This window comes from Abrus precatorius, unplaced genomic scaffold (assembly GCF_003935025.1).
Source record: "Abrus precatorius isolate BTA unplaced genomic scaffold, Abrus_2018 Scaffold7, whole genome shotgun sequence".
Taxonomy (NCBI): Eukaryota; Viridiplantae; Streptophyta; class Magnoliopsida; order Fabales; family Fabaceae; genus Abrus; species Abrus precatorius.
The window spans coordinates 25,553,938-25,581,379 of NW_020874417.1; the positions used below are offsets into that span (position 1 = coordinate 25,553,938).

At 31.1% G+C, this 27,442-nt stretch overlaps 1 protein-coding gene and 1 pseudogene across 1 annotated transcript; one reads left to right on the top strand and one right to left on the bottom strand.

Moving 5' to 3' along the window:
• Positions 1–3,562: 3,562 nt before the first annotated feature.
• On the top strand, positions 3,563–18,521 carry LOC113871665 (annotated as a pseudogene).
• Positions 18,522–22,143: 3,622 nt separating this feature from the next.
• LOC113872521 lies at positions 22,144–25,668 on the bottom strand. Its single transcript, XM_027510139.1, has 7 exons — positions 24,829–25,668; positions 24,585–24,671; positions 24,155–24,442; positions 23,330–23,500; positions 23,011–23,064; positions 22,621–22,767; positions 22,144–22,521 (listed from the first exon to the last, which is right to left on the bottom strand). The coding sequence occupies exons 1-7, from the start codon at positions 25,045–25,047 to the stop codon at positions 22,144–22,146; spliced, it is 1,344 nt and encodes a 447-aa protein (XP_027365940.1). The 5' UTR covers positions 25,048–25,668.
• Positions 25,669–27,442: the final 1,774 nt, after the last annotated feature.

Below are 27,442 nucleotides of genomic sequence, written 5' to 3' on the forward strand. Positions count from 1 at the left end.
TATTTCAATACTATTATAAGTTACAAGCATAGGTTCAACTCATGACATTTTAGGAGGAACAATATCATATGCAAAGAAATCATTAAGAGAATAATTCAATTCATTATGTATAAGAGAACGTGTATTGGGAATAGAAAAAGGAAATGAAGGTTAATAAAAGATAACATGTTGAGATATAAAAATTTCTCTACTTTTAAGATCAAGGATAATAAAACCCTTAGTACCATGCTTAAAATTCATGAATACACACTTTCTTGCTCTTAATTCTAACTTGTTCCTATTATAACAAGAGGTGCAAGCATAGTATAGGCTATCAAAAACTTTTAAATTTGTTAAAATTGGTGGTTCTTGATACAAGATTTCAAAAGGTGATTTTTCTCTCAAAATTGGTGTAGGAAGTTTGTTAATTATGTGAATTGTATAACAAATAGCATAGCACTAAAATGACTTCAACAAATGAGAGTGAAACATCAAACTTCTAGTGACATTCAATATGTGTTTGTGTTTTTAATTCTATAGAATTCTGTTGGGGTGTTTCAATGCACGCTATTTGATGAATTATACCACGCTCAATATACAAGTGTGACATGCAAAATTCAGCACTATTATCTATTTGTATTATCTTTATTTTCTTACAAAATTGTGTTTGAATCAGAGAAATAAAAATTCAATCCAAATTAAATTTCCAGTGTTAACTTTATTTTATTTTGTTAACTTTAGCTAGCCTAATCTTCTTCAAGATATACTTGTCCTGAATGACTCAACAAGTTTTATAAAAAATTAAACAACAGTTTGAAGATTCTATGAGCTTCTCAAAATACATAAAGTTAAATAGAAACTCAGGTATGAAAAGAACATCATTTAGATATAGCTTTTTAAATAAAGTTATTGTTTAAAAAAAAATACATTGTTGTAATAGTACCATTTGGTAATTTTATTTGAATTGGTTTGATTGAATACTAAGTGACAAAATGAACCAAAGAATTAGAAATATGGTCAGTTGCTCCAGTGTCTAAAATCTATACACTAGGGCTTAGAGGATTACTTGAGGAATTTATTTTTTGAGATGATTGGTGAATGAAAGATTGAGCAGTGGTCATGTTACTCACTTGATTAATGTCGTATGTTTGTTCTTAATTTTCCATCTTCAAGAGGAACAATAATTATGCATAATGTTTTAAATTTAGGGTCAAAGTGGATTGTTTTTTGTCAATATCATTTTATATTCTGTTGAAGAGAAAATGTTGATAGTTGTAGTGTTACTATTATATTTTAACTTGAAATTAGGAGGAAATCTATGCTTAAAATAGCAAGTTTCAATTGTGTGTCTTTCTTTTCCATAGAATGTACACACCTTGTTGGAGTTATTGTTAAAACCTTCACCACTAAATCTTCCTCTATCTCTGCCACTAGAATGTCTATTCCTTCATGTAGTGAAAATTTTCTAATTAGAGCCACTTTCACTTATATTAATAAGAATCCTTGATTCACTTAGGATCAAATTTTTTGCTTTTCATTCTTATTGAAAGACTAAAGAGAATACTTTATTTATGAATGATAGTGGTTCCATGATTAGGAAAAGAAAAAAAATTATTTATTTTCTATCTTTTTTTTAAATTTCAAAATATGTATAAAAAAAATTATTACCTATTAAAAAAATTTCTTATGGGATGAGTCTAAAGAAAGTATTAGCATTGTTTAGGTAAGTTAGGAGAAGGTATGTAAACCAAGAGAAGATGAAGGGCTAAGACTCAAACACATTGAGAGATTTAACATGGCCTTATTGAGTATGTGGCATTGGAAATTACTTAGAGAAAAACAAAGTCTTTGGTTTCAAGTTCTTAAGTCAAAATATGAAAAAAATTATAATTGAATGAGACTTACATTCATTTAAAAATAGAGTTTAACCAATGGACATATTTTAAAGAAAACAAGTAGTTATACAAGATGTGAATGATGGTTTGAAAATAAAATAGTATGCAACTTAGGATATAGGAGAGATGTTAATTTTTGGAAGGATTCTTAGGGTCAGAGGAGTCTAGTTAAGTTACTCTTACTATAAATTATTTACAATATCTAAAGATAAAGGAAAAAAGGGTGTTAGAAGTGAGCAATTAGGTAAATGACCAATGAAATTGGAACTTGACATAAAGAAGATAACTACTTGAGTGGAAAAAAATCACTAATGAATGATCTTTAGAAAATAATTAATTATGTCTATATAAAACATAATCAACCAGACACTTAGTCTTGAAAACCGTAACCTTAAAGGGATTAAGTATTCAGAAAACTTACACATTCTTCAACAAACATCTTACATGTGAAAATAAGTTTTTCTTCAAGTTATTTTAGCTAAAATTGTTCCATAAATAGTTGCTATATGTTATTTGATACTTTCTCTCGATAAACTATAAATAAAAAATTCTTAAAAAAAGAGACATTCTTTTGTCCAACATTGATAGATTATATATTTTTTGTTTGGACTTTGAGAAAAATTCTATACATTTATTTTTTTTCTTCTAACTTTTCTTACTACTATGATTATATATTATGCTTAGTTACATTAGGACTACAAATTTTATTTCTCTTAACATATATTATGCAAATTGGAGAAGAAAACAACACACAATTAGTTTGTGATATGATTTACAATAAATTAGTCTCTTTAACTATTACAAAAATATTTTTATTTTTCAAAACAAATCTTTTGTTTTAATTAAGATTGTTAAACTTATTAAAATAAAATCTTATCTATGGATTAAGTCAAATTTCAATATTAGTTTACAAATTTTATAGTTGGTCTAGCTTATTGTAATTGATTTTCTTTCATTTTTTATATATGAATTGAATTACCTATGTAGCTTCTTTATATTATCTATTTTGGTTGTTAAAAAAATGTGTTTAATAGGACTTTAAAAAAAAATTTACAATGATTTCTATTTGTTTTTAGCTTTTGATGAAATATTAAAACAACTTTTATTATGTTTGTTTTTTTAATTTATTTATTACATGATTTTAATTAAAAATATACTTCTTTAAAGAAAAAACTATCAAGTTAGTATAATTTTAAAATATTTAAATTAGTAACAATATCTATTTGATATATTTTTTATTATTTTTATTATATCTTGTTATTTATTAGTTTTTTACTAAGTGGATAAATAAAAATAAAAATTAATATAACACAAATATGAGAATTAATTTATTCATAAAATTACATTTTCAAGAAACTCCTGAATATTTTTCATATTTTAGAGACTACTATGATTGGCTTTTAGCCAATATAAGCATTAACTTAAAAAAGAACTTCTCTAAACTATTTTAAAACACTTAAGAATATTTATTCACAAATTCTAGTAATTTAAAATCATAATATAGTCGTATTTTTATTTAAAACCTAGCAAATAGATTTTTCTTACTTTAATTACAGTTTTTCACTTAAAAGAAAAAGTATCTACAATGAAAAATCCAAATTAATATAATTTTTTATTACAAAATTTAAAAAGGGTCGGCCAGTTAACTAATTAATATGGAGAGGCGTAGCGCAGAAAGTGAAAGGGAAGATTGGGAGTGAGGCGCGGCGAAGAACGTTAATGGAAGAAGAGAAAGAAGCAGTGATGGTGACACCAGGTGAAGTGTTGGGTAGAACCAGAGATGTTAAAGCCGGAAGAGGAGCATATGCGGCGTCTCATAACGAAACCGTTTACGCCTCCGTAACCGGCTTCCGCCGTACCATACCTCCAGCGCCGGACTCTCCTGATCAGGTAGGGTTTTCATCGAATTTACAGTACAATACGAAACCCTAAACTCATCAAACAACCTTACTACATTGTTTTTTAGTTTATTTTGAAGCTGAATTATTTATTTCTATCAAACAGAGATCCACTGTTGAAGTAACTGGTCACAAAGCTCATGGACCTGTTCCAGAGCCTGGATCTGTTGTAATTGCGCGGGTATGTCTATGTCTATGGCTATAGCTACGTCTATAATGCTTTTCATTACGCTCTTTGTCTTCAAGCGCATGCATTTTGCTTTGATAGGTTACCAAAGTAATGGCTCGAACCGCTTCAGCTGATATTATGTGTGTTGGACCGAAGTCTGTTCGAGAAAAGTTTACTGGTATCATTAGGTATGCTATACTGTTACCTTCCAAGTTACCGTTTGTTACTTTAGAGTGACTTTAGCAGTTTCATGGGAAGAAAAAGGAAGAAAAGGATTGGATGAATTATGGTCATTGTAAATCTTGTATGCTTAGAGTGAGTTCATCTTTTTTCTGAATTTACGTTGTGTATGCATGATTATCAATTTCAGGATGTTTGACTTTTCGAGTTCTTTTAAAGTTGTATGTTTAAAAATGTTAAAGTATTTATAATTCGTATTTTGGCAGGCAGCAAGATGTTAGAGCAACCGAGATTGATAAAGTAGACATGCACTTATCTTTTCGTCCTGGTGACATCATTAAAGCGCTTGTGGTATTATTACTGATTCTAATAGTTTTAATAAGTTGATTTCAAATTTTCCAAATTGCTCTTAAGTCATTTGGTTGCTACATGAATAGAACCTTAACTTAATCCATTTTTGTCAGCTTTCTCTTGGAGATGCACGGGCATACTTTCTGTCGACTGCTAAGAATGAACTTGGCGTTGTTTCTGCAGAAAGCACTGCTGGTGAGATTTTGCTCATTTTGGGAGTTGAACCCTCATATGTGGTTGTATTTCTTTGCTGGTTCCCTGTAGTATCTGTTAATGGATTGTATGACTTCTTGTTTACATTACTTGCTGGTTTTGCTCAACTCTAGTTTATTATGTGGCAGATTTCTTTTTGTTTCTCCTTGGGAGGGACATTATAAAAACAATGGAAGTGCATTTGGGTTTGGAGGAAGCTCCATCTATGATACAATCAACTTGTACTATTACTGGGTTATTGACTTCTCTTTGTGGAACATTTTATTTAGGAGGGTAGGTTTAGTATTGCTGAGGCTCAAGGGAGCAAATGCATACTTAAATTCATGAGAATAATTTGGATGTCCCCCACAATATGTCCCAGATGCGAGTTAATTACATCAAATTACCTGTTAGTAATAAGCAGTTAAGCAGGGTATGTGGGAACAGGTTAGTGATGTAGCTAGGTTTGATCTTATTAGGGCTTTGGACTGTTGTGATATTTGAATTGGAATCTGAGTTATGAATGAAAGGACATTTATTTCAAGCTTAATCTGGTGAACAGCTTGAAATTTAGCTTTTCCTGCATTCTCACATCAGTTTCTCCATTATATTTTATGTGCTTAACGCTGCTTCATCTTATTTATCATAAGCAATGAAGTAAAATCTATGAATTTGCATTATAAGTTGTACCCTGCACAGGGGATGAGCACCTATCAGGTAGGGATTTTCATAGATGCTGAGCAATATTAAAATGGATTGTTTCATTTAAGCTTGTGACTATGAGATATTGTGGAATGATGTTTTACATTTCATTATGTTATTTCCTAGAAAGACTTGATTGAATCAATGCTCACCTGTGTTATATATTCCTTCTGTTTAGGTGCAACTATGGTTCCAGTAAGTTGGACAGAAATGCAGTGCCCATTAACTGGTCAAATTGAGCAAAGAAAGGTTGCAAAGGTTGCAAGCTGACTAGAATACTAAACATCAAGTTGGAATCTGTTCTCTGTTTCACCTGAAAAGGTCTTGTAAAAATCTACTAACGGGCATTGTTGTTAGGGTGAGAAAATATCTCTAAGCGGTTTTTTAGCCATGCAAGAATGCAAGCTTGTATTTTACGTTACAAGTTTTACTTACTAAGGAACATAACGAAGGATTTTGATTCACTCTGGTAGTGAGCAGGATTTTGAATTTTTTCTTTTCAATTTAGGCCACTGTTTACTATCATTGTAAGACGCTGTTTAATTTTCAACCTGGAATGGAACTAGTTTCATATTCGTTCGAAAACAATTCTTAAGTTCAATGTTGCAATCCTGCATATGAACTTCTCAAGACATTGGGCCTTGTTTGTTGGGTTGCTGCTGCATAATATACGATATCCTTTTTCTTCCTATATATATATATATATATGTTTTTGTTGCAAAGGAAACTGAGAAGAGGGGCAATACGGAAGATGCTTGGATCCTGATCCTAGCTGGATTGAGCCGTATCTTTGATGATAGTTTATTGTTTATTTTGAAGAGCCCAAATTATGCGTAGCTTTAATGCATACGTAAATGTTGCCTATACAAGAATGCTGCTTAATGCATCGGTGATCTAGTGTAATGTGTTAGGTTTTTGGGTTCCTTTCCTATGTATAGAAAGGCTCAAATATGTTGTCTACTATGTTTTACTAAAATTAGTGGAGAAGGGTCAGATAAGGTATGAGAAAAGAGAGACTCTTACCGCAAAATATTAAGAGAGAAAGAGACCATTTTGTTATTTTTGCACATCACTGTATTGTCATTTTTCAAATTGCAATTGCGGATTTGTTTATTGTTGGATCGAACTAATATTTTGACAGCATATTTGCAGCATGTGAATTTTTATTTTGTTAGGTTAGATTATCGAAAAAACATTTGAAGAGGAAAAAATAGATTTTGCAATTTTGTATTTTGTAATTAGAGTTTTTTTATCTTTTTGATTCTTGTTTGTGAATATTAGTGCTTTATTTGTTTTGACTATTTGTAAGTATAATTTGTACACTCATTGGAAACTTTTTTATACCCTGATCATAGTTAATTATTTATATAGTCTGAATGACTCGTGATTTTTTATCCTAGTTTGAGGAGTTTTTTACATTAATAATTGTTTGTCTCTTATGATATTTTTTAGTTTTAATTTTGTTTTATTTTTTGTTGGTGATTTTAATGATTCTTGTAATTTTGAGAGAATATTTTTTTGCTATTTATTTATTTTTTATTGTGTTTGAGTTATTGGGTTGACAGTTTCCTGTTATAATGTTGATCTCTTTGCTAGTACTTTTAAGGGATTGTGATTATGCAGTTCATGTTAAAATCTCTCCTTCCCCTTTAGGCATTGAGTTTATTAGGACATTTCAATAGCTGCTCATTTCAAATCTTGACCACGCCAAAGATCTCGGTAAATATGTCCGACTTCGGCCGCACCTATACCTGAAGCTTTATTAACCTATAGCGGAAGTAAAGAGCGAGTGAAAAATGAGATGAATATAGGAACAACATACACAGAGGAATCCACAACGTTAAAAATCAATATCATTTAATTTCCATCCATTCTTGATTATAATGCAATGAATATGTACCAGCTCCAAAATTGTGGGGCAACGTTTTAGCACGATTATAGGCTCACTCTGCGAGTCACGAGAATATTATTCTCGCTTAAAAAATTTATAATATTTTTTTCTCTTATATTTTTTTTCATCATGTTATCTGCCAGTAAAAAATGTTGAAAAAAAAAAATATGGTGAAAATAAGCAGAATGACTCGACCCGACCCCTGTTTCCTTCGCTTAGCACATCAATGAATAATCACTTATTTAGGGGGAAACTCCTCGAATGCTTTATTCACATAACATCATCGCCGTCCTTAAGCCAATTTGGTTATACATTATTATTTTTTATTTGTGTAAATGTACTTACAATTTTTTAAAATTAAAGATTTGTTTATTAAATTTAAAATAATTGAATGATGTACCGATTAATTTCACATTTTTTAAAAATAAAATGACACGTTATCTACTAACAGATAAGTCAAATGCAAATTGGAAAATTTGAATCGGGAATTTCAGTGGCTGACACTGAGAGCTGCCTGCTTCAATCCAAGTTGGGAAGGAAAAATGGCTTCAGCTTCTCTTCAATTCCTTTCGCCGCTCTCAAAATTCTGGTCTTCGATAGCCCCTCAATCTCCCCAACACTTGGCTTCCCTAACATCACTCAAATTAGGCACCACTACTTCTTCTACCAATACCATTTATCTTCCTTCAAAGCCTCTAGCTGTGCGTTTTGCTCTAACAGAATCTGACTCCCCCAAATCCATAGAACCTGACCCTCAAGCTCTTCTCCAAGAAATTGCTGTAAGCCATTCATTTCCCATGCTTCAAATTTAACGTTTTTTCCTTTAAACCTTCTGGGTTGGTTTCAAATTTCAACTTTTAAAAATACAAATCCCCTTTTTATATAGTAAATTTCGTGATTCAAAAGCTCATGCGCGTTTACGTTGCAGGACAGTTTTGATCTTCCTCCTGATTACTTTGCTAAGCTTCCCCGCGATCTTCGGTTAGACGTAAGTGCATTGCAACCCTTTGCTGTGTCCACATTCAGCATTTTCATTCGGTTGATTCCATTGTTAATCAATAGCAAATTGAATATGTTCTTGTTGCTTTGCTCTGAAATCATGTTTGTGTTTTGACTTCTGGTGAAGCTAAACGACGCCGCATTCGACCTTTCAAACGGACCTATTTTGGATGAGGTTGGTACTTGATTACTACCTACAATTTGCAAGCACAAATTTTCCTATAGAACAGTCCCTGTACAACTGTTGTCATGTAATAACTTTTCTTCATCACAATCAATATTTTCATGGAAAGTTATCTTCAAGCCTTTGAAGTTTACGTGTATGTAAGCTGGTGATAATTCATTGATTGCCTCCTAAATATGTTTCTACTGTGTGTGTCTAGTGTATTTACCATTTCAAAATATGATGGATATATTTGTTTAATGGAATGAATATATTATATACTTTCTCAGTGCGGCCGAGAGTTGGGAGAGACATTGCTGAACCTCTCTAGAGCATGGGAACTTGCTGACACATCAACCTCCCACTCTTTAGTGACGAAGCTTCCTTTGATAGAGGCCAAGTTGACAGGTTCTGCCAAATCAGGTAAGCCCATGAAAAAAATAATCAATGAGCCCTTAGTATAACACTCCTCCAAACAAGCCCTTTGCCCAATATTATAACGGGTTTAGCTTATGATATCTTTGTTGCTTAGCGCTTGGCAAGCGATTGGTATCTGCTGGAAGAAGGTTTCAATCAATGGGGCAGTATGGCCAAGGTGAGCCACAGAAGGTATCTACTCTATTCCATCTGTGCCCGTGGTTCTTTGGCTTGTGTGAAGTTGATATAGTGAGAAAATGATTGAAATTTTGGGCGAATAATTACTGATATAGCAATATCCATTCAGAAAGAAGGTTCTGTTGTTTCTTGTTTGTTACTTTATGTGGGGTCATTTTCCCTCTATATGATACCATTTAGGATATCAAGCTATTATTATGACCAAATGAGGAAGCGTGGAACCGTAAAGTACTTGACTTTATTCACTATTTTTGGTGTTATTCTTTCTTCAAAGCTTAAAAAGTGTGATTGCTTAGTAGCATTTTGTCATGCCTCGTTTTAGACTTCTCCTTGAAAGGAGAGGTTGGGGCAAATGCAGTTTTAGGAAAGTTCTTTAAAATAAAAGCAACTTCTTTTTTCTTATGAACAAATGACTCAAAATATAGAGGCTTTGTAAAAATTGAACAGGCTTCTACTTTTTAGGAGAGAGCCAGAAAAAGATGGGCCAAACAACCTAGTCTAGGGACAGCAACAAAATTTCTTATGTGGAAGTGTATTGACTTCAGATGAAAATTGTGGTTTTCATAATGCACCAAGAAACGATTAGGGTTAATGGTTACTGCTTACTACCCTACCACTTTGGCCCATTCTGTGATATCTAAAACTGATGCAAACTTGGAGTTTATATAGTTTAATTGATGTGTTAACTTTGCATGGACACTTTTTTCATTGCTTGTCATAAATCCCAATGATAACATGCTTCTGCAATAACTATTTGCAAACAGAGTGCAAACCCATTTTATGGCTCTGTCACTGTCAGCCCGTTATTTCTAGTCAATTTTCTTTTTACTTTTAAAGAAAGTTACAATTGCTAGGTCTGGACGCACCAGGTTAGGGTGATTTTTATCAAAGTAACACTGATATGTGGCGATGTTTGCCCATCATAGATTGCAAAAGCAATGATTGCAGCTGGGAGAATTCTATCTGCTAGTTCGATGTCTGTAGTAAATAATGAACAGCCAAAAGAGGAAAGTCGGACGCTGAAGGTTTGTAATTATTCTGTCCCTGGCCATGGGAAGTTTCCTGTAATAAGAAACTATTACTATGAAACTGTGAAATTAGTAACATGGTTGCCGACTGCAGTTTGGAGAATTGCAGGTTGAAATAACACCAGATAAAGCCAATATTGGGGCAGTAATTGGACTTGTTTTTGGGTAAGCTTTCCAAGTTAAACTTGAGTTTTATAAGAAAAAAGGCTTCAGACTGGGAAAGCTCAGTTGTTATTGAAATTTGGAATTTAGGATTCTTTCATGGGAAATAGCTCAGGGAATTCAAAACATTCCTGAGAGTTCTTTGGAGTATGCAAATGACAATGCTTTGCTGCTTGCTAAGGTGCTTTGAAATAACTTCTCACTCACATTACTTCAACTTGTTTCTGCTGACTACTGATTTCTGATGCTTAAAATATAAATATTTGGCTGCAGTCTTTAAGGGGAGCATTGCTTGCTCTTTTCTATTCCTCAACTTTCTTGTCTGCATTTACCTCGGTGGGACTTGTTCTACTTGGGATACAGCTCAAATCAAAGAAAGATTGAGCTTTTGGTGCTCCCTTCCCTCAGTTTTGTTTGTAAATGCTGTAGATTTAGAGTCTTAAGTTTGTGAGTAATAAACTAATAATAGTATACAATCGTAGTATTAGTAAAGTACTAAACTCATCACATATTGGAAAAAAAAATGCACATAGTAGCAATACTCTCGTTCATTGTGGCCCTCGGCATCAAGATTAGGTTGATTTTCCTTTGCCTTTCTTGTCAACTTTCCACGTGAAAGCTTGTGTTTTTTTATGTTTGGTCCACGAAAGCTTGTGTTATACAGTTAAACCGACAAATGAGTGTTGGATTGCATTTATTTTATACCATTTGTTGCAATATCACGTTTGTTGTGTACCTGATTTAGAAATACTTGTGTTGAGATTTATGATTTTTTGTAGACATGGGAAGCCTGATAAAATAGCTTGTGCTAGAATATCTTGAAACGTATTCATTAATGTATATGTTGCTCCATGTACCTGCACTTGTTCCAAAGTTCTATGATACGCCTCCCATTGAATTGGTGAAAAAATAAACGATTCATGGCGTACACATTGACCGTTAAACACTAGATGAAATTCACTAAATTAAGAGAATAGGGAAACTAAAATCACATGATTAAAATTAAGAGACTAAAATTAAACAAACACGAAAATTAGGAGACTAAAAATGCAATCAAACTTATGTTAAATAATAATAATTTGTAGGTATATCACATGAGAACCTTTGGGATTTAGTTTTTAAATAAGAAAAATTAGAAGTTAGATAAATAAAATATAAACAACAACCAATTAAAATTGAATTTTTTTTTCTCCGCTGGCTTTGATTGAACTGGTTTAAACGGTTTTCTATTAATACTGAGATGAATCGAGGATTTTTTGGATTGAACGGATACAACACTGGACTAATTTTGACGTTTTTTTTCTTTTCCTATAATCTATGGTTGCATTGGTGTATCCTGAGAAAGCACAACAAAGTTGAGGCAACTGGTGAATGAATCTAATCCACTATCAAAATTCTGTAGCCCATATCTTGGCGTCACATAGCATATTTGTAAAGCAGATTAATTTATGCGACATCTGCAGTGCAAATTGTAATATCTTTTATTTAATTATTTGTTACAAGTAAATTTAAAAAAATATTTTATATCTTCTTTAAATTAATAGTTATAATTTCTAATATTTTAGAAATTAAAGAATAGTTAATCTTTTTCAAATAAACACAAACTTTCTTACGACTGAATAGATAATCAAATAAATGAAAGCGGAGCAGGTAATGTTTGGAATCTTACACACTGCTGAATATGTCTGAAAATATAATCAGATAGTAGTAAAATCATACCTCAGCTGTTTGGAACTTACTGCGTTTTCTATTTATTTGCATTAGGTGAAGACTCTTCTTCGATGTTACATTTTATAATTGAATATAATCGTTGAATACTGCACTGTGTGGAATCAATTATGCGGCAACTTGCCTATTCACCCTCCTCAATCACGCCGCCAAATTGCTTTCTTTTATCGGTCTTTCATACTTCAGAATTATTTATTTAAAATTAAAATTTGTATTTTATTTTCAATCACATAATCATGTTCTTCTCTGCAAATTTATAATAATTAATGTTAGTTATCGATCACAGATTGATGAGCCACATTGTCGCTTATTTGAATTTAAAGGTATTTGAAAAATACTCACGTAAAATAATTATAACTATTAATTTTATATTGACAAATAATATAATTAACATTCTTTTATTTTCAAAATTTTAAAAAAAATTACAGTTATTGATTTAAAAAAATATAAAATATTTTAATGTTTAAAGACTGAAAACAACTAAACCTACAACCATCAAGCTAACTTCAAATTTGTAAATACTAAAAATAGTATTATACTTGTATCAAAACATAGATTTAACTGAGTTTCTTAGAATAAAAGGGCTTGATGATGGTTTCTCTTATTATAATATACGAATATTTTAATGGTTCTAAGTTCTAAGTGGCCGCAGCTGCAATGAGAAGACAACCTTTAGTTTGGTATTAACCCTCAATAAATTTAATAATTGCCAAAGGTTGCATATTTCTCTTACGTATGAAGTCATTTACATGTTTATGTCAATATCATATGACGCACTACAAAAATATTATTTTATATCTAACTCTTTTAAAATGTTAGATATATTTTCAAAATAACAGCTACTCATTATTTAAAAAATCAAACAAGTTAATTCTCAATATTGTTTGTAAGTTAAATTTATTATCATACTTTAAAATTTAAAGTCAACTTTAAAGAATATGACTAAACAAATGTTATATATGGAGTGATAACGTAGTTCTGAGCTCATCTCATTGACCTACGATTTAAAATAACCATATACACACATGGAAGCAAATGTAATCATTAGACTTGTTGACAATGTTATACTTCTTATAATGAAAATTGATCTTTTAAGTATATTGCTTTCTAGAGTTTAAAATATATTGAGATGCATTAAAAGTTTTAAAAGAAGATACGTTATATGTCAAGTTTCAACGGTCTTAACAAAAAAATTATATAAATGTAAATTGAAATACCACAATAATTAAATAAATGGTAATATTTTATTATATTTTGAAAGAATTAAACTATTTGTTGTAAATTTTAAAATTTGTTATATTTCCCTACCTATGTCATGTTGCATTGTTTCTTATATTTGTTGTTTTTTACTTTTTAGACTAAACATTTCGATGCATACGCATGCATAAGCTTAGGAACGGTAACTGCGGTCGGTTGACAACACTCTTGTTTCTGCTAAAAATAAATAATTAAAATTCAACTCTATTTTTGTTGGGTTTAGAAAACTCGCAAGAAACTCATGCACCATTTCTTTTAATTTGATTTATTTATGTATTTAATAAATATTATTTTATCTACATTTTAATTCAAATAACAAATAAAATTTAATAAACAATAAAAATAGTTAAAATAGAATTTTAACAACTCAATTGTAACTTTAACTATGTTTTAGCTATTGTTATACTTTAAATTATTTAAGCATTATAATAATTATTTTACATTTTTACATTATATCAATAATAAATTATAAGTTTAATATAAACTTTTATATTATAAATGAGAGTTTATTATTTGAAAAACAAAGTACTGAGGAATTATTTTCTTCATAGTTCGTTACTTGTAAATTTTAAGATGAAAAAGAAGCATTATGATTATTTTAATTTTTACTCTTTTTCTTAACTTTTTACTAAATTTTAGAAATTAAAATTATTATTAATTTTTGGTATTACTTTATATAAACTTTTAAAATTTTTATAAATATTTATTTTTATACTTATAAAAATTTTCATTACATTATATCATATTTAATGTATATTTATAAAATCATATTTTTATATTTACTTTAAAATAAAATATATCTATATATCCCATGCTCCAATAGACTAATGTATGTATATATGCATGCAATTTTGATTGAAAGGCAGTATCTCAAATATACTTTAATTACATATTAGAGAAAAATCAAGTTGAGTTCGGATCGACGAGTGTCCAAAAATTTGAATTTTATTGTCACCCCTTCATGAGCTGTCTATTAAATGAGATGACTGTGCTTACATAAAAATTAATGTTCGTTGTTACGTATTATGTAGTATTATTGATTAAGATAAAAATACAAAGTCATATGATATATTATAAATAATCATGTGATATTAAAGAATTTTTAATTTTAACTAGATACACAAACCACGTGTGTGTGTATATATATATATATATATGTCTAAAATTTATTATATATATAGGATAGGATCCATTAACATCAAGTGTAAGATTAAAAGATTTACATCAAATATCAACCGTACAAATCAAATAATTTAACGATTGAAAAATTACTTTTTTTTATATATATTTTACATATTTTTTAAGTAACTTTTTAATCGTTAGATTACTTGATTTATACGGATAAAATTTAATGTATTAGACTTATACCTGGTATTAATGGATCCTATACCATATATATATATATATATATATATATATATATATTTCTTGTTAAAGTAAGAAGAATTAATATCGATTATTAAATCTTGTTATAAATAATTACCATTAAAAGATATAAATCATACAAAAATTTTAAAACATATATAAAATATGGGACAGGATCTTTTTACACCGGTGTAAGTCTAAAAACTCTTATACCTAATTTGAGCCTTTCAATTAACTTAAATCTAATGAGTTATAATTTATTACTTCACTAACCGTTATATTTAAGTTAAATAAAAGATTTAGATCAAGTGTAAAAGATTTTAGACTTACATTCACCAGAAGATCCTTCCCCATAAAATATAACTCACTACATATATACTAACTCCCCCAGCAGCTTACTATTTGAATAATTGATGAATTTCTCTAAAGATGAGAAATAAATAATAATCACATTTTTAAGTTATGAAATTTAAATATAGAAAGAGAAAAGGAGAAATTTTGAATAATAGTTATACAGTGATGTATATTATACTGAATATATTGTGATGATAAAATATATAAAAATTATTACTGTGTATTTATATTAATAATTCTAACTAAATAAAAATAAAAAGTAAACTATAAGATAATATAAAATTATAAAATGATCTAAGATACTGTAAAATATTATTCGATATGAAGCATATATTCTAATTCTAACATCGTACAAACAATAGTGGAGTTGTGTGATTGACTTATCAGTGCCTGCGGCTATTCGCTGCGTCATAACATACTGTTAGTGTTTGTCGTCAGATCATGTGTTTTGGCCTTGAAAAGCATTAAAATACACTTTACAAAATAAAACAGAGATTTAGTTATGTTTTGTTCATAACATATCCATGATTCGAGTTTGAATTTGCTTAGGATATACTGCAGTGTTTGATTGGGATAACTCTTTCACGTCATGTACGAACGTATAAGTTAAAAGATTTTACTTCAATGAATTTTGCATAATTGTTTTTTTATTTTTGTTTAAACAAGTACATTTTTATTTAAAATTAAATAAATTTGAACGTTTCAATTTCTAGCACAAAGAGAGAAAATACGAATAATTTCGGGTTTCAAATAAGGAATATCAAGATAGCATACCAAATAAAAAGCAAAAAGAAAGTAAGTTAATAGTTAATAAAATGGATAGACGTCACAAGAAATTAATGGCGAGGAATTACGGCTAGAGAAAGATCTTTGCTTTAAGATTATTGAAAAAATACAGACAAGGATGGGTTACCCTGCTGTTTCTAAAACGTAGACTTATATAATATTATATCGTCAGAGCGATTACGAATAATCTCATTTCTACGCTTTTCAAATAAATAAATGATTCAGAGGAAGAAAACATATATAAATGTGGGTAAAACATTTTATATTATTCGATTTTGTTAACCACAACCCTAAACGCAGTGTAATTCGATAGTAATGTAGAATAAAAGAATGATATTATATTTTAAATTTGATAATTTTTGTATTTAATTTTATAAAAATCAGTACATTTAATTTATCATAAAACTAGAGAAAAATAGTATTAAGAGAATTAAGAATTTAAATATAAATAAAAGAATTAGTTATATTTGTATTATCTTTCAAAATGGACAAGTTAAAAAGAAAGGGTGCAAGTTGAGTAAACCACATAAAAGTGTGGGGCTGAAGAGGAGCCAACGAAAAATGTAGAAAAAAAAGAGAAAAATTTGAGGAGTGAACCAATGCTCGAATATCATTGATAATTCATTCAATTGGAAGATTCTTTCTGCAGCTCTGAAAACCACGAATCAAATAGCTGATGGAAGAGATAAAATAATTAGAAGCTCCATAATATTTGTATATAAAAAGGGTGGTGGCTTTGGCTTAAACTCCACCATACAAACTACTATCAAATATCATACACTCTCCTATGATTAAATCAGTCATTGTGATAAATATTAATAATACATAGCTATTAGCTTGTGTTTGTCTCCACTCAACCAGGCATGGCTTCTCTCTCTACTTGCTCACCCAACGACCTCTCACCACTCTTCAACGACACCGCCGCCGCCAACTACCTCTGCACCCAATTCGATGCCATCGCAAAAAAACTCACCGACACAACCTACGCCATCGATAACACCTACCTTCTATTCTCGGCTTATCTCGTCTTCGCCATGCAGCTAGGCTTCGCCATGCTCTGCGCCGGCTCCGTTCGAGCCAAGAACACCATGAACATCATGCTCACCAACGTCCTCGACGCCGCCGCCGGAGGCCTTTCTTACTACCTCTTCGGCTTCGCATTCGCCTTTGGAGCCCCCTCCAACGGCTTCATTGGACGCCACTTCTTCGGCCTCAAGGATTACCCTTCGCCTTCCGGAGACTACAGCTTCTTCCTCTACCAGTGGGCCTTCGCCATCGCCGCCGCCGGAATCACCAGCGGCTCCATAGCCGAGAGGACTCAGTTCGTGGCTTACCTCATTTACTCCTCTTTCTTAACCGGCTTCGTTTACCCCATCGTTTCGCATTGGTTCTGGTCCCCAGACGGGTGGGCCAGCCCGATCCGAACTAACGGAAGCCTCTTATTCGGGTCTGGAGTTATTGACTTTGCGGGTTCGGGCGTGGTTCACATGGTTGGGGGCATAGCGGGACTATGGGGCGCTTTTATTGAAGGCCCGAGAATTGGCCGGTTCGACCGGACCGGCCGGTCCGTGGCATTACGTGGCCACAGCGCGTCGTTAGTTGTGCTGGGTTCGTTTTTGTTATGGTTCGGGTGGTACGGGTTCAATCCCGGTTCGTTTCTGACTATAGTGAAAGGCTACGGGGGTAGCAGAGGAGGGTATTACGGTCAATGGAGTGCGATCGGGAGGACAGCTGTCACGACAACATTGGCTGGGAGCACTGCGGCTCTGACGACTCTGTTCAGCAAGCGGTTATTGGTGGGACACTGGAACGTGATTGACGTGTGTAACGGTTTACTTGGCGGTTTCGCTGCCATCACGTCGGGTTGTTCCGTGGTGGAACCGTGGGCCGCGATCGTGTGTGGGCTTGTGGCGGCCTGGGTTCTTATTGGGCTCAATATACTTGCGGCGAAGGTTGAGTACGATGACCCGTTGGAGGCGGCGCAGCTCCACGGCGGGTGTGGCGCGTGGGGGGTGTTGTTCACGGGGTTGTTCGCGAAGCAGGAGTACGTGGAGGAGGTTTACGGCGTTGGAAGGCCGTACGGGGCGCTTATGGGTGGCGGTGGGAAGTTGGTGGCGGCGCAGGTGATTGAGATATTGGTGGTGTGTGGGTGGGTGACGGCGACGATGGCGCCGTTGTTCTATGGGCTTCATAAGATGAAACTGTTGAGGATATCGAGGGACGATGAGACTGCGGGGATGGATTTGACGAGGCATGGTGGATTTGCTTACGCGTATCACGATGATGACGATGGTTCCAGTAAGGGTGGAGGATTCATGATGCGTAAAATAGAGCCCGCTAGTGCATCTCCCTCACCCGTCACCACACCCCAAGTGTGATACGTGAATTCTAGCCACTTCATTATTACTGTTAATCTGTTAATTAATTAAGGTTTATGGTTTATGGACGTTCAGGTGACATAGCTACGGCCAATCCTTGCAACCCTATTTTATTAACCACACGAGAGATGAGACCGCATGCCGCAAAAAATATGTGTGGCGGTCAACATTCTTCAGGAAATATTTTCCTTTCTCTCGTTATATTAGGCCATCTACGTACTGTGCAAATTTTCTTTTGTTGCTTTGGTTTTATTTTGAAACGGAGGAATATCGCTATCCGTTCTAAACTTTTCTATCTGAAAAGTGATGTCAAAATTAAATTATTACATTATTACGGGTAATGAAACCGCAATGTAAAGTGCAGCTAGTGTTTCAATATATACGTCATTTGTTATTTATATAAAAGAAAATAATGTTAGAATGGTGTAACGAACTATATAGAAGATAACCACTGTCTATAACGTATTGTTATTATAGTACCATATGCTTCAACCCATAACAGTCAAATAACCCATTTGATAAAATAAAGCGAGCAAAATGTCAACGCGGAAGGAAGAAAACATCGTAAGAGAAGGCGATGCAAAAATATAAGGGACCTTATTTTTTAAAAATGTTAAAAGTTATATAAAAAATGAATTATTTTTTAAAAATTTTAAAATGACATCGTTTTGCATCAGAATAAATTAAAAAATGTAATAAATCATCACGTTTATATTTAATTTTAACATAAAAAATAATGTGATTAATGATTATTAATTCTAGAGACTAAAATTTAAAATTTAAAAAATAAATTTAAATTATGTTACATATCTTAGGACTAAACTAAAATTTTACTCTACATCAAAGTTGGGAAACACTCACCAAATTAACATGTATCACCTTCGTTATATTTTTAATGTAAAATATTATTATTTTATTAAAATATTGTAAATTAGTGATACCGATCATTGCTTCAAAAAACACTTTCTAAACCCTCAATTTTTTTTTTAAAAAAGAAAACAAGATACAATAATCTAACAACCTTCGTGTGTTGGGTTTGATATTCATTTGTCTCAATTGTTGTCAAATGGAGACAAAATAAAATGAATTATGTTTCACATGGTTTGATACACTGCAATTGCGATGGTAACACAGATACACATTAGGGTTAAGATAATAATGGACAAGCTCTTAAAAATATATGATGTAAAAATACAATTTATAATTTATTTAAAATTGACTAAAATAACTATAAAGGGAGTTATGCTAAAATATTTTTAAATTAAATATAAATTTAAAATTTAAAATACCTTCTTAATAATGACTAATATAGATCTTATCACATGTGAAATAATAACAACGAAGTCATATATCTTTTGTTTACTGCAATTTGTCATTTCTTTTAATGTTTGAGATAACTGAAAAATAATAGAATAAAATTTAAATTATATTTAAATTAAATTTTACTCTTTTATTAAAATTAATATAATTTTTAAGAAATATTGTTATTTAAATTTTTAATATATATATATATATATATTAAAAATACTTTTATGTACATATAATATTTAAATTTGATATTAAACTATAATATTCTATTCATTTTTTTACAATTAAAATTTATTTTTAGAAAAAATTATAATTAGAAACAAAAATTATAAAACGATTAAAATTTTTTACACGTGTTTTTCTTAAAATATACTTTTAGTGAAAATTGTAGATTTTTGTAAAAAAATATTGTGAAAAATATTTTATTAAAAAATGTTCATATATATATTTTTTAGCAAAAATATTAAAATTATATTATTTAAAATAATTTTATTTTATAAAATGTTAAAAATAATATAAAGTATGAATAAGAATTTAATATCTTATACTAGTAATTTTTAACTCAACTTCTTCTAGATAAGAACTTGAATTATGATGATACGATAAATAACTCAACATTATTTAGAAAAATATATGATAAATTATTATATTCTATTGCCTTATCATGTTTACCAAACATACCTTAAAAGAAATTATAATAAATTATTTTTAAATTAAATAAAAATTATAAATTTAAAATACCTTTCTAATAATGACTTGTGTAATTTATCACATGTCAAATAATAATAATAAAATTGTATAATAAAATAAGAGTAAATATTCTTTTAGTTTTTGAAATATGCAACATCATTCAAATTAATTCCCTAAATTTAAAATTTAAAATTTTAGTCTCTAAAATTAGTAATTATCAATTATGTTAGTCATTGTAATTGTTAAGAGATGTTAAAAGTAAATAATAGATGATATGTCACGTTAAGTAATACATAATTCATTTTAAACACAAAACGTTGTTATTTTATAATCTTTTGAAAATAGTTCATTTTCGTTCAATAAAGTCCATTCCTCGTCCTCTGTTTCACCTTCTTCCATGACATCTTCTTTTTTCCTTCCACCTCTACAATAATATTCACACTACAAAGTTCATTCTTCTCAAGTTTTGTCATTTGAACTATTAGCTCCAAGACTCGCCTAAAAATTTTGGTGAATATCATGTTTGAAATAAAATGGACAAGGAAGGAGGTACAATAAAGATTGATTATGTTGAAGACACATGATGATTTCTAGTAACTAGAGGAGGGAGGTAGCGTTACCAACTGATAAAATTTGTCCCCTTTTAATGTATTTACCTTCTAAAGTTGAGGTTTTTGATGCATGCAAATATTTTTTTTAGAACATAGATATATAGTTAATGAAATGCTTAGAGTACCTCTATTTACAACAAAAATAATCTTGTCATTTTTTATAATATAAATGACATTTCTCTCGTATTTGGCTATAGCAAAAATTCCAGAATCTAAAGTAACTTGAGGATCAAGGGGGAGATGAGATTCACGGAGTGTGGAATGGGTTGGCAAAAAGCTTGGATTTGAAGGTGGTTTTAGTAGGTGTGGTAATGAAGAAAAAAAGAGATAATTGAGAGATGATATTTGAGTTAATAAAAACTTTAACTTGTTTGGTTTGTTTATGAGAGAAAAAAATGAGATTTTGAGTTGAATAAAAGAGAAAACTGTGGAGAGAAAAAGAAAATAAAACTACTGTAAAATATATATCAAGAAAAAAAGACATTGTAGCAACAAAAAGAGGAAAGCAAAAAGAAAAAATAATGTAAAAGGAAACCTTATTATGAATTATTTTTCAAAAAGTATAAAACAATATTATTTTGTGTTTAAATTACTTAATTTAACAAATTATCACTCTAATTTTAAGGATTAAAATTTTAAAATTTAAAGATTAATTTTAATTAAGTTACATATTTAGAAATTAAAATAAATTTTTATTTATTAAAGATAAATATGATTGACCGTTCTAAAGGTGCATGAATGTTCATATATTATAAGAGAAAAGATGAGATTTTGAGCTAAAAAAAAAAGTTGTAGAAAAAAAAAAAAAGTGAAATGAAAACATATATTATAAAAAAAAGACATTATTGCAATAACAATGGAAAAAAAGCAAGAAGAAAAAATAATGCAAAACAGAACTTTATTATATGAAAATATTAAAAATAATTGACAAAAATAAATTACTTTTTAAAAATTATAAAACAGTATCTTTTTGTATTTAAAATAATTAAATAAAATGTCACATGTTATTTAATTTAACAAATTATTACTCTAATTTTAAGAATTAAAATTTTAAAATTAACTTTAATTAAATTGGATACTCATGACTAAAATGAATGGTTATAACGGGTTGTAAGGGTTGGGAGGGTGCACGAATGCTCACCAAAAGTTTTACCATTTCAAAACATGTCATTTCCAATCGTGTTTTTGCACTGATGTGTCTTGAAATTCCTTAATCTATTGTTGACTACAGCCCACAATTTCTTTCTCTTGCATTGATCGAAACAAAAAATAAAATAAAATTGAGAGTTGTAGAAACAAAAATGGAAACTAACAGCATAACAATAATTCTATAATTACGTACAAATAAAGAATGTAACAGAAGATATAACTTGAGCATGGACTAACTCGAAACGGAACAAACTGTGTCCAAGATAATTCATATGTACGGTAGTTAATAATAATCATGGGCACTGTGGATTGTTCCCAGGCCCACCATAGTAGAAGTATGTGCCCCATTCGTTGCTATAAGAGCTCTTGATGTCGTAACAGTTTGTGTTTTCGGCTAAGGTTGAGATGCTTTGAGCAGAGCTAAGACTGTTATCCATGTCCACGATCTCAAGGTTCCGGAAGTAGCTTGCTTTTCCAAAGCCATCCTCAGCAAAGTGTCCAGAACCCATTTGGGTAAAGGTGTGTTGGCCGTTGGTCCTTGAGTTCACCACTTCTCCACCCCACTCCACCATAGTCGCATGCTCCGCTAAGTGTGTGAATATCTCTGCCGGCCAATACCCTACCAATGTGTTCTCGCCAAAACTCATCCACCAGTTCCCCACTTTTGGATCCTAATTAATATTCACAACAACAATCAAGATTAATCCTTTGCTAGCTTTGGCGGGTATGAAATGTACATCCATGTAGTTGTTCGTGGAAGAAATACTGACCTTCCAAATGAGGATTGTGATGTCATATTGGTTGCCAGCATAGGAAGAGACTGGAGAAATGGCAGCTCCAATGGCTATCCTGCTATTCGTTTGAATAAAACCAGCACAAAGAAGGTTGTAGCATCCCGTTGCTCGATATGAGTCACTCTGCTTAAGACATTGAAATCTGATTATTATTTCCATAAAACTGTACCAATTACCCTTCTAATTAACATGACATTCCACATGAAACATTATTACCAAAACCTCAAAGCATAAATGTAGTATATTATTGTCATCACATGATCAAATTGAACGCTGTGTGACCACTAATTTAAAATGAGATCTCTGTTTGTAAGAGAGGCAGAGGAATTATATTTATGAGGGAGGAAGAAGAAAGAGATGCTGTACCGTCCAATAAGTGAACAATCTGGGTCTGCTGTCACCATAGAGCTCCGGACTGACCTGACTAGTAGAATAATCAAAGCTTCAGACACTATTTCCTAAAGAGATATTTTATCAACACTCTTCTTCTAAACTCATTCTTTAATATATTTTTGTAATTGATTTATTTTTTAAAAAGTTAAAATTTGTTTTGTAAATTATTTTTAAAAAATTACAATAAATATATTAAAAATAATATCTAATATCATTAATGCATTAAATTCTATAATTTGTAATAAAAATTTATTATATTAAGAGAAATAAACGTTGGAATTGGAAGGAGTACCTGCCATCCAGCTTCGATGCTATTAAGATCAGTGCCATCGAAGGATCCTGAAAGGATCCAAATTTGTGAGAGGCTAAACTCGTTGATCACTTGAATAGATGGATCCCACACGTTTATTGTTGCCTTTGCCCCGTACATCTCTTCCGACGATCCCGTATATGCGATCGCGTGCTGTTTCATGAATTCATATAAAATGCAAAACATCCTTTTGTTTTAATCACATTAGAGCTTCAGATTTGCACCAGAAGGACAACATAAATTGAATTACAAACAAAGCAATCTTAATAACGTTCCACTTGAAATTAAGTAATTTTTAAAAGGATTCGGCGTATGTGAATTACAGCTACTTCACGAGTGTTACAGAAAAGAAAAAGATAAAACTAGTTTCACTCAATTCTTTTTTTAAAATTTAACAACTCAATTTTTTATTTCTTTATTACAGCATTTATCTTATTCTAAAATTATCTTCTTTTTTACATCTCTCTCTTTTGTTATAAGATATGCTCCGAAAAGATACTGTTAAATTAGTATTAGTCAAGAAATATCTTATTGGCAATATTTTCTTATTATTGTTTGGACTAATATCAAAGTGACTAAATTATACGAAAGGAACAATTTTAATTTTAACAAAAAGTAAAGGGATCAAACCGAAACTTTCACAATTCTGTAGAGTAAAAAATTATACCATTTTGACCTTTGGCTGCAACATTTATCATTATCTGTTATTCCTCATTTTAAAAAAGTGATGTTCATTTTGCAAAATATCACATATATATATATATACACACACAAGGCATCTTATCTGATTAAATCGGAGGCACTCACCTCATGGCCATTGGCGCTGAGAACATCGGGGGCATCGTTGCGGGTAGAGAGGGAAACTGGGGAGCGTTTCTTCCCAAAGTCATACAAAGACTTTGCTCTCAACACATCATGCATTGTGCTTCGCCTTATGGGAACCGTTCCCTTGGGACACCGTGTCCCATTTAGGTGCCACATTTGCCATGCCTCCTCTCTTACTCTTCCTTGTTTTCCTTCCATATCATTTCTACTAGTACCATCATTCTCATCTCTCTTCACATTCATCCCTCTTGGCATCTCCGTTGGCTCTTTCTGTTCCATCAACCACTTATTACAAAGTTTTCATATACTTAAATTCATATTCCATGAGTATAATTTAATTAAACAACATAAGTAGAAGATATGAGCAAAGTGCGATGAAAGCACAGTAGTAAAATTAATTTGGTCGTTGTACCTGAATCTTGTGATTCTTTAAAAGGGGGTGATCTAAAGCTAGTTGTTTTCTTTTGTGAACACAATCTACAAGATCTCCATCCGGACTCTATAATATGATAAAATAAAATAAAAAGACAATTACTGTTATACAATAAAGAAGGAGAAACCAACATTTATGTGGTCATTAAAATTTCAACCACTGATCACGTACACTACGAAACTGTAGTATATATAATATATAATATTAATAATAGTAGTAGTACCTCTATGGTGAGAACAGGAGGCTTGTTGATCTTGTCCAAGTGCCTACTAATCCTTTCAAGTCTCAAGCTACTGATTTGCCTATAGCTCGTGTAATTCAGCGTAGTGGATTCAACCACAGTCCTTTGTAGAAGTACGGTGACAAAGAAAGTCAGAAGGAGAAGATGATGGTAATGAGGAGTGGAACATAAGCACCTTATCTTTCTCCCAACAATACCCATATTTCTTTCAGCTCCAAGAAAGAAAATGGGTGAGACAATAACATAAAGCTAGGAAACCATTACTACCAAAGCAAACAGCACAAAGAAAATTTGACTTTCATGGGCATTTCCAAGCCCAAACACTAACACAAACAATAAAAGAAAGTTGGAAAACGACTTGTTAAGGGGAAGAAAAGAATAGGAAGCCTCTCTCTCTATATTTAATAATATTAATGGCAAGGAGGGAAGTGGGTGAGATCAATTAAGCTGTGGCTCAGAGAGCCTGTTGAACCTTCAGCATCAAGATCATGATTGCCTGCATTTGATTCATATACTGATGGTGCACGATGAAGCACTACCACGCATGCAGTTTAAAGATTTCTGGTGTTGTGTGGGATTGCACAAAAAACCTTGAACCAAGGAGAAAATATTTGTGAGGAAGAAGAGAAAGAGAGTGACTTGGCTGGCTTCAAAGTTGAAACATAATGAAAAAGCATTATAAAAACTCAGACCTACCCAACTGAAACAATCCACCTTTTATTGCACTTCTTCAATGTGTATCTGCCACCATACACTTTGCCATTAATATTTGGCTTGAAACACACCTTCCCTCGCTTGCTATAGCTTGCTTTCCTTCACAGTCTCTCCATTCCTTTGCTTAACCTTTTTTTAAACTCTGACAAATTAAATAGCACTCAATTGGTTGAGAGGTATGCTTTTAACCTTTTGGTTTTTCCACGTGGGGGCACCCCCCCACTTTTCATTTTCATCGCCTAGATCGTTGTAGCTATGATCCCAATTTATGTAGAGAAAAATAAGTATGACTTTTTCATTTTACTTTTTCACATTATTTATTGTAACTCATTATTTGTATTTGTAGATGATATTGTTAATATAATGTGAATATTATATATATATATATAGGTAGTTTATTAAATAATTTATTTTAAACTATAATTTTAACATATTTTGTATATTTTTCATTTTGCTCAATAATTTTTTAATAAGAGTATTCGTAACAATATAATGTGTGACTAGTCTGACTTGATAAAACGCATGTAAAATTATTTATTACTATGTCATTTTGTTTGAGATTTTATATAATTTCTTTGATTACTTAATTATGTTAATGATGTAATTATTGATCTTATCAATAATGTGATTTATAATGGAGTGGATATTAAGTAATTTACACACACACTCATATATATATATATATATATATATCAAACTTTAATATTAAAAGTTTAAATGTTATATATTCTGCGGCGCTAAACGTGCAGTAAAAGTTATGTTTATAAACTCCTGCATGGTTAATTTTGCGCGTGTTGAATCTTGGGTTCTGACTTGTGAGTGTATCCTGTGTTGTGTACAAAGGAATTTTGGTCAAAATTTGCCATATACGTGGCAAAATTCCAAATTATTTTCCAGCTCTTTGCACCAATCTAAACTTTCCTTTCAATCATTTAGTTGGTTCGACAAGCAACAAAATGTAGGAAACAAATAAATTCAACGAACTAAAGCAATGTGATTCTCGAATGATGAGTTAAATGAGTTTAACAGTAAAATGTTAACGATCAGATGCACCCCATGTTTTCTATAGTTCCTTGCTTTCGTGAACGCCATTTCACTTAATTCATTAATGTAGCATGTATCTGGGTTGTTCTTGTTTGCTACTGGTAAACCTTGAGTTAGGGCAATCTAATCATTACGTGAGTTCGATGGCTTTAAAGGCAAGCGGATTATAGGAATAATCCGGATGGGTGACGTGATTTCATGTCATAACTCAATAACAATAACGCTATTTTAATTTTTATTGTAGATTTTTTCATAAAAACTTAATTGTTAAAATAAAAATGTCATAGATTTATAAACAAATATAACATATTACATTAATAAATAGTTTTATTAACATAACTATTAATATGAAAATTTCAAATTTGTATCAATAAATTAATTGTTATTATTACTAGATAAAAACTGTACTAATAAAAAATATCTTATAATATTAATTTGTGGTATCAAAACTGTGATACGCTAGCAGCACCAAACTATAAGTATTTAGGAATATTACTCAAATGCTTTCAAAAGGTTATTCTTTCACTTCCCTTCAGATCTGAGACGTGAATTAATATCACGACACACCAACCATCACTCATAAACTTTAACGGCGAAGGAAAGTTAACCATGAAAACTTCAGCAGCCACCAACTTGGCCTCGTGGCTTCCACCGTTATCTCTTACTGACGCTATTTCGGATAGTAATCAATTTTATTCGGCTCGTACAAAGCACATATACTTCATTTATTTCATCGTCATACTTTTAATTTTGTGATTGAATAATCCTAATTTCTATTAAGTGATGAAAATTAAAGTAAAATAAATTTTAATTATTTGAGAAAATAATAAGACTGTGA

Coding starts and splice junctions, on each gene's coding strand:
- LOC113872521 (XM_027510139.1), bottom strand. CDS start 25,047: ATGGGTATTGTTGGGAGAAAGATAAGGTGCTTATGTTCCACTCCTCAT. Junction 24,443..24,584: donor TAAAGAATCACAAGATTCAG/GTACAACGACCA, acceptor TTGATGGAACAG/AAAGAGCCAACGGAGATGCC. Junction 23,501..24,154: donor TCAGCGCCAATGGCCATGAG/GTGAGTGCCTCC, acceptor TTCATGAAACAG/CACGCGATCGCATATACGGG.